General features: G+C 28.4%; 3 protein-coding genes across 3 annotated transcripts; 1 reads left to right on the top strand and 2 right to left on the bottom strand.

Moving 5' to 3' along the window:
- Positions 1 to 3,984: 3,984 nt before the first annotated feature.
- Positions 3,985 to 5,585, top strand: Bm4457 (TB2/DP1, HVA22 family protein; the record flags this gene model as incomplete). The annotated part of the gene is made up of 4 exons (XM_001895266.2): positions 3,985 to 4,188; positions 4,679 to 4,789; positions 5,101 to 5,232; positions 5,454 to 5,585. The coding sequence occupies 4 exons, from the start codon at positions 3,985 to 3,987 to the stop codon at positions 5,583 to 5,585; spliced, it is 579 nt and encodes a 192-aa protein (XP_001895301.1).
- Positions 5,586 to 5,841: 256 nt separating this feature from the next.
- Positions 5,842 to 6,812, bottom strand: Bm14728 (Uncharacterized protein; the record flags this gene model as incomplete). Its single annotated transcript, XM_043082537.1, has 4 exons — positions 5,842 to 5,863; positions 6,095 to 6,291; positions 6,474 to 6,585; positions 6,709 to 6,812. The coding sequence occupies 4 exons, from the start codon at positions 6,810 to 6,812 to the stop codon at positions 5,842 to 5,844; spliced, it is 435 nt and encodes a 144-aa protein (XP_042938471.1).
- A 2,333-nt stretch (positions 6,813 to 9,145) lies between these two features.
- On the bottom strand, positions 9,146 to 10,492 carry Bm7690 (Uncharacterized protein; the record flags this gene model as incomplete). The annotated part of the gene is made up of 4 exons (XM_001895267.2): positions 9,146 to 9,317; positions 9,448 to 9,621; positions 9,975 to 10,204; positions 10,367 to 10,492. 4 exons carry the CDS (start codon positions 10,490 to 10,492, stop codon positions 9,146 to 9,148), a joined length of 702 nt encoding a protein of 233 aa, XP_001895302.2.
- Positions 10,493 to 12,299: the final 1,807 nt, after the last annotated feature.

Here is a 12,299-nt window from a genome sequence, read left to right as displayed (position 1 = left end):
TACAGCAGAAGTATTTAACGTAGCATAACAGAGAAGTACTTCGGCGAATTTATTAACGTACATGAGGTATTATAAGTCATAAGAGAAAGGAAAAGAAGTATCTGAAGGAGCAATATTTCTTCGCATGTTTATATAAAGTATATATATATATATAATCTCGAGTCGTCACTTTGTGTGGGTAGTGATAATTGAAGTAAATTTACTGATTAGGATGGTTGCTGTTGGTGGGTCAGCTTTCTACTTGCGTACTTCTAGCTTAGCTGCTGAAGAGCTAAGTCTATATCATTCTTATACACACAGTTATTTTAGTTTCTTTATCATCAACTATTAAATTAAAAATATCAATTATCTGCTCAAATTTCTCCTCCTCTTTATTTCTTCTTGATGAAATTGTTATTGTCTTTGTACATTCCTACTATGTTCCGTTAGTCGATTCTCGAGCTTCAATACGTAGTTCAGGTGACTAATTCCTTCCTCGATAAGTCTTTTTATACATCCAGATAATACGATCTTAGCCTGTAGATTTATATCTTATAAATTTAAACAAATTGCTTTGACACATTATAAAATCGCTTCTATTTTTCTGATACCTTGATTGTTTCAAGAGATCGTTCATGATTCCTATATATTTAGTGTGACACAGCACCGTATTTATAAAGATCTTTGCAACAGAAGGAAACATATATGTTTGTTGTCAAATGTTCTAATTGAAGACAGTTTAGGCAGACATTATTTTCCTTTATCGTCCTATTCTTAGATTGATATTAGCATACATTTGACAATCATATCCCAATGGTATTCATTAAAAAGTGCGCAAGTGCGCATTTTGTTTTAGTAACTTTTTCCAGTTCGCATCCGTTTTGTAGTCATATGCCTTTGGGGTCGTTATTGCGAAGTCGAAGTTCCTTCCTTGTAATATGTCGTATATATTTATTTATTCATAATTTCTCTCCTTCTCGGATTTTCCAGTAAGTTGTTTTGTTTTGTTTTGTTTTGTTTTTTGTTTTGTTTTCGAAGGATTAGCTCTTTGTGATTTCATTTCGTTGAATCATTAAGAATTGTCTCAATTTCTGGCAACTGACTATAATTCTTGTTCTTCTTTGAGTTGATAAATCCTGTACAGAATTCAGGTTAGTAATTTATTTTCAGTTGTAGTTTCGATATCGATATTTGGTTTCCTAGATTCCCACCCACAGCTTCTAATTATCGAAGTATTCTTTTGATAGCCTCAACCGTTACCTTCCATTCTCGGTCATTCTTCTTGATCGAATGTAACTAGTGCTATAGGGATTTTTTAATTACGTGCGATTGCAAAATTGTCAACAAAGACATTCTTTTTAAAATCGTAATCATATGGTAGTCTCTAAGTCTGCAGTTAAGTAATTCAACTTTTGAATATCTGTAATAAATGTACTCAGCATCAAGACATTCCAGAATTCTCTGCTTTTGGATGATCACTGAATGTTGTGATTTCTTTGTTGTTGTCTTTAAAGGTATGTCGATGTTCAGCAACAAACAAGAATTTTAAAGGCTTACTTTGGGTATTTCAGTAAGCAGTTCAGTTGAACTGATGTAGTAACAATAGTAGTGCTACGTTAATCGTGGAAAAAAATAGTTGACGTCAGTTACGCTTAGTTTATGAAACCGTAATCTTAGTTTATAATTTATAATCACTACAATCAGAGGTATTATTTATAATTCGAGGTTCGCGACACTTCACAACAAACATAGATAAGTAGTAAGGGAGAGTAGAGGAGGAAGTTTCTAAAGAAAAGCATTAAAAGTATTTCTTTGTATATTTGCATAAAGTATACTTTATATACATATCGAAACATAATTTTTTAAATTTCAAAATTCATCACAAGAAGGAGAAGAAGGAGACAAACAGCAGAAAAAGAGGAGAGGGAGATTTGATATAAACAATTTCACACCGAAAACAATTCACAAGGATGATAAACATCAAATCGAAAACAATTGTGCAATAAAACATAAAACAGGTGTGTGTGTGTGTGCGAATATTAACAACATCAATTATTAGATATGTTTATTATAATGATTAGAGGTTTGTCATTTTCGAATTTTAGCCAAATGTATTATAGGAAATTGTGAGTGAAATTCTTCGATAACATTAATTTTTGCTAGTATTTTTTGCGTTGTCATCTGAGAGACACACGGTCATTTACTGTCTATTAATGAGAAATTAATAAACATTCGATCTCGGATAATCAGGTGATAAACTACCTAAGTTCGTTGTACTCAGTCATTAATGTACACCAACACGATACTAGTACTCAAACGTCTGTGTGTGTATGTGTATGTGTATGTGTATGTGTTGTGCATGTATGTTTGTATATGTATCTGTTATAAATTTATAGATAATAATATCGGCAGAGGGTGGAGGAATGATTTTGTCATCTTTCCTCTGCTGTCGTTGATGTCTACTTGCTTCTATTATGTATGCATATTGCATAATGCATTTCTGATGATGGCTTGTGTATTATATATGTGTGTGTATGTATGTGTGTGTGTGTGTATGTGTGTGTGTGTATGTGAGGACATATACATAAATGCTTTCGTTCCCTTCGATATCCACATTTATGGTGGTTGTCGATTATTGATTGTTGTTGTTTTCAACTTAACAGCTCGTTGTTCATCGTAAGCATGCTGGTATCTGTACAGTGGGATGGTTAGGTTAGCTGTTGTTTGACGATTCAATTCGTGTCTAGCTGCTGTTCACAACCAAACGAATTAGCTATTTTATCATGCTTTCTGCTTCAGTAATGTATGCTGGTGTATTGCTGTCACTTAATAACCAGTTCTGATGTCTTTGCTGTGACATTAATTGTTTGGAAGAGATTTTGTATGAGGATTGAATCAAGCGAAAGGTGTGTGTACTAACAGTTGAAAGATCTCTGTGTTGTGGGTTCTGTTGTGAGCAAGTTTAGTGGGATCTCAAGTTAAGATAACCTCTGTTCATATTGGCCTGATAAATGCGAGAGAAAGAAATTTTTCAAATTGTCACTTCTCCATATGTTTAATGCAGGTTTTTTTTTTTTTTTTTATTACTGTTTAAATTATGAACTTGGAGTGAAAGCGGTTTACTTTAATGACAAGTGATAAATTATGCTGTAAGAGTATCAATTGTGTAAATGAAAGAGTATGTTAGCTGAGTAGTTTGCAACTTCTAGAAGCTAACATGTAAGCAGTAGTGACAAATATTATTTTGATGGATATTATCTATGGTAGCTATAAGGTCAACGACCGTGTCCAACAAGATAGTAGGACTATGAGAGCGCATTTTTGTTTTCTTTTGCAATAACTGCAGATTGATGAAAGTGATTGAAGTACAGTTTTTATGGGAATGAGAGCTATTAGATGAGTTTCTCGAACATAAGAGGAAATCCAGACATTTCACATATAAATTAATCTCTTTATTAGCCCTTGTTTCCTCTTCAGAGATATGTTTTTGAAATGATATTGGGATGCGAAGCATATGCTCGGATAATTTCCTTAGGAATGTTAGCTTTGAATTTCGCGCCCACATTTTGCATACATTCTCAAATTATTTCATTCTATAAAAACATAGTTTAGAATTTGACGATGTCGGAGGTCTCATTAATTGAGGAATAAGAAGAAATAATTATGTTAAATAATAGGTAAGTGATTTTACCTGTTGGAATTCTGCAAAATTTACTTGTAGAGCGGGCGTTATTTACCAATTCTAAGATGATTAGAGTCATTATTTACTAATTACTTTATTTGACTGATGTTTCAGGTCATGAAACATCAGTCAAATACGCCGAAAGCTGCATCGTTTTAGAAGTGGTTATAATGTATTATTTTTAAAAGATTTTTTTCATGACAGTCTTGATTCGTTTTTTCTGAATTTTTTCAGTTGTATACTGCAAGTGCGAGGAATGCTCGGGATGTTTTTTCCTATAAATGGTTTTGAAATTATAATTTTTGGTAAACTTTATTATAGCAATGGAAAGCACAAAAATATTGGAAGTAGCAGGCGGTGATCAGTGGCCAGATCAAAAACGTGATATTAAGAATAAAGGAACAATAATCAGCTCACTGGATGATCTAAAAATGATTTTCCACAATCTATTATATCCGAAAGACAATAAAGCAGTTGATCAGGCATTCCAACAGCTAGAACAGAAGACACATTTGGAAAGAGAAAAGGTAATTTTAATAAATGCATGGTACAATACTTCGTGATCATTGCATTTAGAGTTTAGGAATTCCTAATCGATTATTAACGAACATATCTTGTCTCGATCGCTTTTTTCAAGATGATGGCTGTACTTTTTCATGATCCGACGGAATGACTTTGAATGTAAAACTGATTACCAAATCAAAACCCAAGTCCGTGAAATCTTTTCATAATACCGATTGAATATTAATGTGGAATTCCCTTTATGCCCTATTATCGTCTTTATATTTGTTTTGCATTACCGTTTTATTACATATATGTTTACATTGTTTTTTTTTTTTAGCTTTTGGATAAAATCTCTATATTGTGGGTACTATTGTATAGTAAACATGATAAGTTAATAGTTAAGAATTTGATTAGCTAATGTAATATTTTCTCCTAGTTACATTTATGCAGGCGTTTTTGTCTGTAATAACTCTTATTATTAGTAACTGATATAACATATTACACTAATTTTAGATAGCTTATGCTGTCATTGCTCTTGCTGGATTATATATGGTCTTTGGAGCATTTGCTAGATTGGTGTGTAATTTTATTGGTTTCGCATATCCAGCATATGCTTCTGTCAAGGTAATTTGAAGACTGCTTAAGATGTGCCATATTTTTCACAGCTATATCATCAGATTTAAGACTTTCGGAGAGAATTTGGAAGATGTAGGCAATTTAATTGTTGGAATGAAGCAGAAGTTTGTGAAACTCAGAACAAGTTCCAATACTTAGTAGTGGATTTTTCGTTAGGAAGGATGATTTCGAATTTGTGTCAGTCAGTCAGTTTCGAGTGGTGTTAAATTTCAGTGACAGGGAATATTTAAAAGTCGTAATACCTTGGATGAGAATGGAATTAGAAGATAAGAGATCATGCATTAAAAGATCAATTCTAGGCCATTCGAACTGCTCAAAAAGATGATGATACTCACTGGCTTATTTATTGGACAGTATTCTCAGCTTTTTCATTGATTGATTTCTTTGCAGAATTAATATTGTGCTATTTTCCTGTTTATTGGATCATCAAGGTCGCTTTTTTTTTTGTGCCAATGACAACTAATTTTTCATGCACTGAAAAGCAGTTAATGATATGCATTAGTTATTGATCATGAGCAGATGCATTAATTTTAGCTATAAGTTGAAAAAGTAAATCATAATGGTTGTTTACAATTTACTTTTTCAAAGTTATTTTATCAAGTCAGAAACGCGGTTACTTAATATCATTCTGCTATAGTATTTGCTTTTTTAGGCATTATTCATGCTTTACCTGTATCTGCCGCAGACCTATGGTGCGATAGTTTTGTACAATCGATTTTTGGATCCAGCGATTACAAAAGTGGATGCTTTGCTAAAGCAGTATATGACAGAGAAAAAAGAATAAAGTAATTGATCTTTAAAAATTTTCATGTTTAATTTGAACTTTTCCTTGTTGTCATCATTTCGGTATTAGACGGGATTTCTGTTTTATAAATTCCCCTCCAAAAAAGATGAAAATAATTTACAGTTTTGCGTTCTTGTATGTACATAACTTTATTAGCTTTAAATATGTTTGAAATTACTGAACTATTTCCATTTATTCCAAAGCTCTCCCGGTTGCACAGCATTTTTTAAAGCATGTTTCCTGTATGTAATGCTGATTATAACGGGAATTTCTGTGCACTGAAATTTTTATTGAGATTAATAAATATTTCTTGGTTACTTTTATCAATTATAGTTTGCATATATTAATGCATTAACCAATGACTTGGACTCAAGAGAAGGTGTGATTATGAAGAGAAATGCTAGCGGTCCATTTTTTTTTTTTTTTCAGAAAATATCAAGGTAAAGCTTGTTGCAGTATTACACATCTCGTTTCAATCCTCCATTTTTTTTTTTTTCAAATTTGCAAACCTGGCTGCTAATTCATTCATTTCGAAGTTATTATCTTCAAATTTGTGAACAGAATTACGTTTGTGGCATGGCTTATAAAACTCAACTTTGGGAATATTGTTCCGGATATTTCCATTTTGCTTACGGTGTTCATTAGATAAACGTTTTTGAGTAGAGTTCTGCCAAAAAATGTATCTGCGAGTCAATCCATCATTAGTCTAAGAGATTTCATTTTTCATCAACAATTATAATTATTCCTTCTTTCTTCGTATTGTTTATCACTCACCTTGAAATGTCGTCTCTTGGCTAAATATTGTGTCAGAAAAACAGACAAGACCAGATGTGATATGGAAGTCAAGTCCTTGGCTACAATGATTTGCTAGCCTATTTAAAGGCATACCCTGCATCCAGTGCATGTACAACACCCAAATAGTTTACATGCTAAACAGATGAGGAGTGGTATGAAGCAGCAAATGAATACGAATGATAATATAATTACAGCTAGTATTGACCTGAAATTACACTTACGAAAACTTTGAGAAGAAACTTTATTAGAGTTCATTGATAATTTACTTAAAGCAGTGATGATTAATGAAATTTTATTATGATCTTGTTTGAAATGCACATAAACTTACAGCGTCCATGATTGAAATTCGATAGCATCATCGATTGTATCAGGTTGAGCTTCTTTTAATTTTACATAAATTGTTTTTTTCAGTTGCAAGAAATAATCTTTCATAGTTATATAGAAATAATCATGATAAGTAAGTGGTTTTTTTGATTGGTTAATAGTTGATTCATTTCTTGAGTTTTTCGCTGACGTAGTGTCTTCATTCCTTATCTGATTTAAAAACATTGAGTTGGTAAAATTGATAAATCTAATAAGAAAAAAAAAAAAAAAAAATGGCAATGTAACTTTAAAAAAAGAAAACCAGAATTCGAGAGAGCTTCGAGATTTGATTCTTATGTAGAAGAAAATTTTTGCTTTATTGCTCGAAAGTTTCTGATAGCAAAAATTACGAGAATGAAATTGTAAACTTGAAAAATGAAAAATGTGATAGTTTTCTTCCAGATGTTAAATAAAGATGTAAGTTAAACTTAATTTTGTCAAACCATTACATACTCACATCATTTGTTGCATCATCTGCAACTGATAATGCTATAAGCAGTAGTGAAGGAATAATAATAATAATAATAATAGTAATAAATGATTTAGAGTAAGTAGTTGCTGAAATTGAATTTTAATATGTTAAAAAATCTCAAGCATTATGTTCGATTAGACAAACAATTCCATTTCGATAAGTTCATATAAATTCGGATCAATAATTTGAAATTGCCTTTCGAGATATTATCACAGGAAAAAGATTAACAATAAATGTTATAATTTGTTACTTTTAATTAGCTCTTATAATAGGCTGACTTTTTTTTTTTTTCATTTCAGTACCAGATTGTATGTTTAAATTAGAAAATAAGATACATTCTTTTCTTTTTTGCTAAAAATGTTGCACTTAAAAAAAACTTACCAGTCGTCATCAAATCAATAATAACAATAAAATGAAATGTCTTTTCATCTTTATAATTAAAAGTTTCTAGAAGATTTATAATATTTCACTAGAGATTTTTTAGATTTTTTAGAGATATTATTTTACAAGATTACAAGTAGCATCATTTCATAGATTGCTGAATCAAATTTCAGTAAAAATTTATTGGTTACTTTTTTTTTTTTTTTTTTTTTTTTTTGGTACTATTTATTATATTATATGCTGCATTTTTGATTTTTTTAAATGAATAAATAAACGTCTGAAGAAAAAGATCTGAAAAATTTATTTAATTCTTTATGATAATAATAAATTAAAAATAAAATTTTTCAGATAATAATGAATGTGACAGAATCTTAAAAAACTTTTTTACTAATATATATAATTTGCTGGTAATTATAACATTTCTGTTTAATATTCTCTTAAAACATCTGGCATTCTTGTCTAATGCATATCTGAATGTCAAATTATTCATTGGAGGAAACTTGTACCCATTCGAGGAAGCTTTTCATACTTTTTTAGTCTAAAAAAATGATTTATCATTGAATTAAGGATTGCTCTCGTGTGACAGTAAAACTAATTGACAATGTTAATTTTCAATGTCACCATAGGTTTTCTTCGTTCTGTCCTATTATCACAATTCTTATCATAAAAAAAAAAGATAAACTTCTGTGGCATCTTCCAAACAGCATTTTTGTTTGAACACTTTGAATTAATTATAGATTCATTTCAAAGAAAAAAAAATTGTTATCACTCAATTTCATTAATTCATTTTGTTATCAATGAGGAATAGAAGAATGTTACAAAAATAAGAAAAGTGCTAGGATATTAGTTTATTTATAGCAATTGATGTAATAATATAATTTATAAATTAATAAACATTTGAAAGAATTTTTCCTGAAAATAGTTTCGATAACTAAAATAAATTTTGATATTTCCTGAAAATAAATTGTTTCAATAATTAAAATTAATCAACTAGCTAAAAACTTGCAATGGAAATTATATAAAAAATTTGTTTTGAAATTAATCATAGGTTGCTTTTAAGCACCTCTACAACACTTTCCGATTAAACTCATTTATACAGTATATCATATTTCAGTACTTCTTGTAGAACGATTGATTTATTATTATAAGCACCTCAATGATCATAATTAATATTATAAAATTTTTCTAAAATTTGCATCATTAAATTTAAAATGACAAATATCTATCCAATATTACAATGTATAGCACTTCATTTTATTAAAGTTTTTTTTTCCAACTTTTTTTTTTAGATATGACACAATTATGAAAATGATTGATTGTATTATAAAATCATTTTTTTAGCACTGACAAATATGCGATGACATTAAAGATACAAGAATAATTAACTGTTTACTAGAATTAATATACACAGAGAGCATAAAAAAAAAAAAAAAAAGAATGTTAAGCATTAAATTTTATTAATTATAAATTAATATTTTATTATTAAAAAAAAAAAAAGATTGCAGCCAGATTGGCTTCATTTTCCTCTTATCATTCACATTATTTTCATTTAATCAATTTGGAAAGTTTCAAGATATGGAAATAATATGAGTAGCTTAGTAATCAATTCAATGTGTTCCACCGGTAGCTCTCCACTTTTTTCCATTTCCGTAAATTTAGGAAGCGATAAACGGAGAAATTCATGCATTTGCTCGAATGGATGCTGTCCTAATGCATTTTGTCTGAAACTAAATTTTGCAAATTTTTTTTTTTTAAATTTTGAAATTAAAATTAAAATGCAATTAATGATATTATTAATGGTGTAGAAGGAAGCTTTTCTTTTTTTTTTTTTTTTTTTTACAACTTTATTACTTCATGCAATCTTCGTTTTCAAATAATTCATTTGGTAGAATAATAGCAGCGTGCGTGATTGCAATTGATGAAAGCTTGCTGCATGCATTCGAGAAATATTTCAATTCATTGTATTCCACCGAACAACCACGCAAATCCAAATGTTTCAACGCGCCATAAATTTGTTTCGCAGATCTTAAATTTGAATCATAATTAGCAGAATTAGTCGAAATATTACTTATTGATTTAAATATCTAAAAATTCAACTTTAGCGGAAATAGAAGCACATAGGAATCCATTTTCCTGAGAAGAAACATTGATATTCTAACTAAAATTTATCACTGAATAAATTAGACCAAATTTTGGTGACCAAAATTATTAGTTCTTTCAGAACTTTGCGCCTTATATCATAAATAGAGACATCAAATGATAGTCTATTCCTGTTTATTTTAACTTTGTTGACATGGTTCATTTCATATGGATTATCTTTTTTATGAAATTTTAGAAATGCTTTAAAGTTTAATACTGAAATTTGAAAGTAAACAAACTTTCTTGTGAACAATTCTATATCTTGCAAATCCCATAGATGTAGTGTACAAATAGGCTGAAAATGAAGCGTACGTAATGTAAAGTCAGGTATTAGACGCAACATATTGGCAATTTCTTTACGTATAGTATGCAACGAATATTGATTCGTTTCATAAGCAATTGAAAAAGCTTGCTTCATCACTGCACCTACGTGAAAATCGGTATAAGTCTTCCAATATAATTTTAATGCCTGTAACACGTGAACGTGATCTAAGTTCAAGTAAACGTTAACATAAATTTAAGTAAACGTTAGTGATATCAATAGCTATGAATTTTAAAATAACAAAAAAAAAAAAAAAAACGAGTTTAGTAATTTATAAAATGAAATTATCAGAATCGATCGATTTCTTACCGATCTAGCAGCTCTGCAAGTATCAGAGAAATTTTTTTGTTCATAGATATTTAAGTTAGATGCAATTTTTGATAATAAAATTATCGGTAATTGTTGTAAGGTAGGTAATACCATGTCATATTCCATTATAATTGCTTCTTGCATGTTATTTTGTGAATGCAAAAAATTTCAGAATTTTAATTTCGTCTTTCAAATAAAAGAAAAATCAAAAAAAAAAAAAAAAAAAAAAACATTCTAAAAGTATTTTTTTTTTTTTTTTAATTAATTTCCTATTCTTCCAAAAAAATTTATATTAAAAAAAGTTCATAAATTAAAATTTTCAATTGTTTAATTACTCTTGAAAGATGTTCAGCAAAATAAACTCGAAAATAATTGGAATTTTTAGAAAATTAAACAGAACTTTTGAAATATTAAAGAAATTTTTTTTTGCACGAATAAATTTTATTTGAGTAGATAAAAATGTATTATTTTTATTTCAATTTGATTATTTCAACAGACTATTGGGCATGTTTTTTTAAGTAATCTATTCGCTTTTTCAATCATTATTATTTAATTTTTGTTAATTTTTTAGTATAATTCTCATTGTTAGCAAAAGTATTTCCTGTATATTAGTTACTGTTCATAAATTTACTATTAATTCCAAAAATTTTACGATTTTAAAATGTGATATTTGTGTGCAAATTGTTTTTGATATGATAATTATTATCCTTTTTAAAGTTATTTTGCTAGTATTTATAAAAAAAATTTCATTACTTTAGAAATTCAAAAAATGATATTTTATCAAAATTTAATTTAAGAATTAATACTGTAACACAGTTTATAAGTACTATAAAATTGAATTGTATGTAGCAGTCATATTGATGCATTACTAGGAATAATTATATAAGGGTAAGTCGGAATAAGGGCAAGTAAGTTGGAATAAGGGTAAGTTGGAATAAGGGCAAGTAAGTTGGAATAAGGGTAAGTCTGAATTCTATTTTAAAACAAAATAATAATTATCCTTAAAAAGAAGAAAATGGTCTTTAGAGTCTTAAAAATGAACAAATTTTTTCAAAGTAAAAACAAATTGGAATGAAAGCAAGCGAACACATACCGTCTACCAAATGTTAGATTACTGAAATAAATTTTTTTTGTAAATTTAAAAAGTTTTAAATGAAATATTTAATATTCCTTTCAATATCATTCTTGAGAATTATTGAATTTTCATCTACTTATTTGAATCTCGATGGAATTCTTTGTTCTATGCTTAATTTCTGATACATTTTACATTGCTTATCATTCCTTGTTTACTGCTAGCGATGAAACAAGAAATAGCAATTAAAGTAATTCTAAATTTTAAAATATTTTATTTTTTTCAATGTTTAAAATATGAATTAAAAAAAAATTTTTTCACAATTGGATAAAAAATGAAAAATGGAAAATTTTCAATGTATTTTCATTAATCCTTCTCCTAAATTAAACTTAAATACGATCCATAATTGATAAATTAAAGTTATAAGAAATGTTTTCTTCAAATGCAAAACTTTCATATTAACCAAAAATGTTTGGATAATTTCTTTTTTTATTAGCAACCTCTAGGCTATAATTAGCAAATAGTGAAAATATCCTAAAAAGTTACATAATTGATAAAACATCACAATGAAAAAAAAAAAAGCAAAATTTAAATTATGAAAAAGTTAAATGTACCAATTAATATTTAATTTCAATTTCATTTTTTTTTTTTTTTGTTTGTAAATTATCATCGCTTCTGATAGACTTATGAAAATGAATTTAATTTTAAAATGAAGAAGAAATAATTTAAGTAATTGAACTGATGAAATTCTCATAAACAGTATAGTATATCTGTCACAGAACACATTTTAACAAATTTAGTAATCTCGTACACTTCTTATTTTCAATTAATATTCGAGTGAATTTTTCTAATTTATTTATT

Source organism: Brugia malayi, assembly GCF_000002995.4.
Source record: "Brugia malayi strain FR3 genome assembly, contig: Bm_v4_Chr4_scaffold_001, whole genome shotgun sequence".
NCBI classification, from domain to species: domain Eukaryota; kingdom Metazoa; phylum Nematoda; class Chromadorea; order Rhabditida; family Onchocercidae; genus Brugia; species Brugia malayi.
This window is presented reverse-complemented; position numbering and strand designations above follow the sequence as displayed.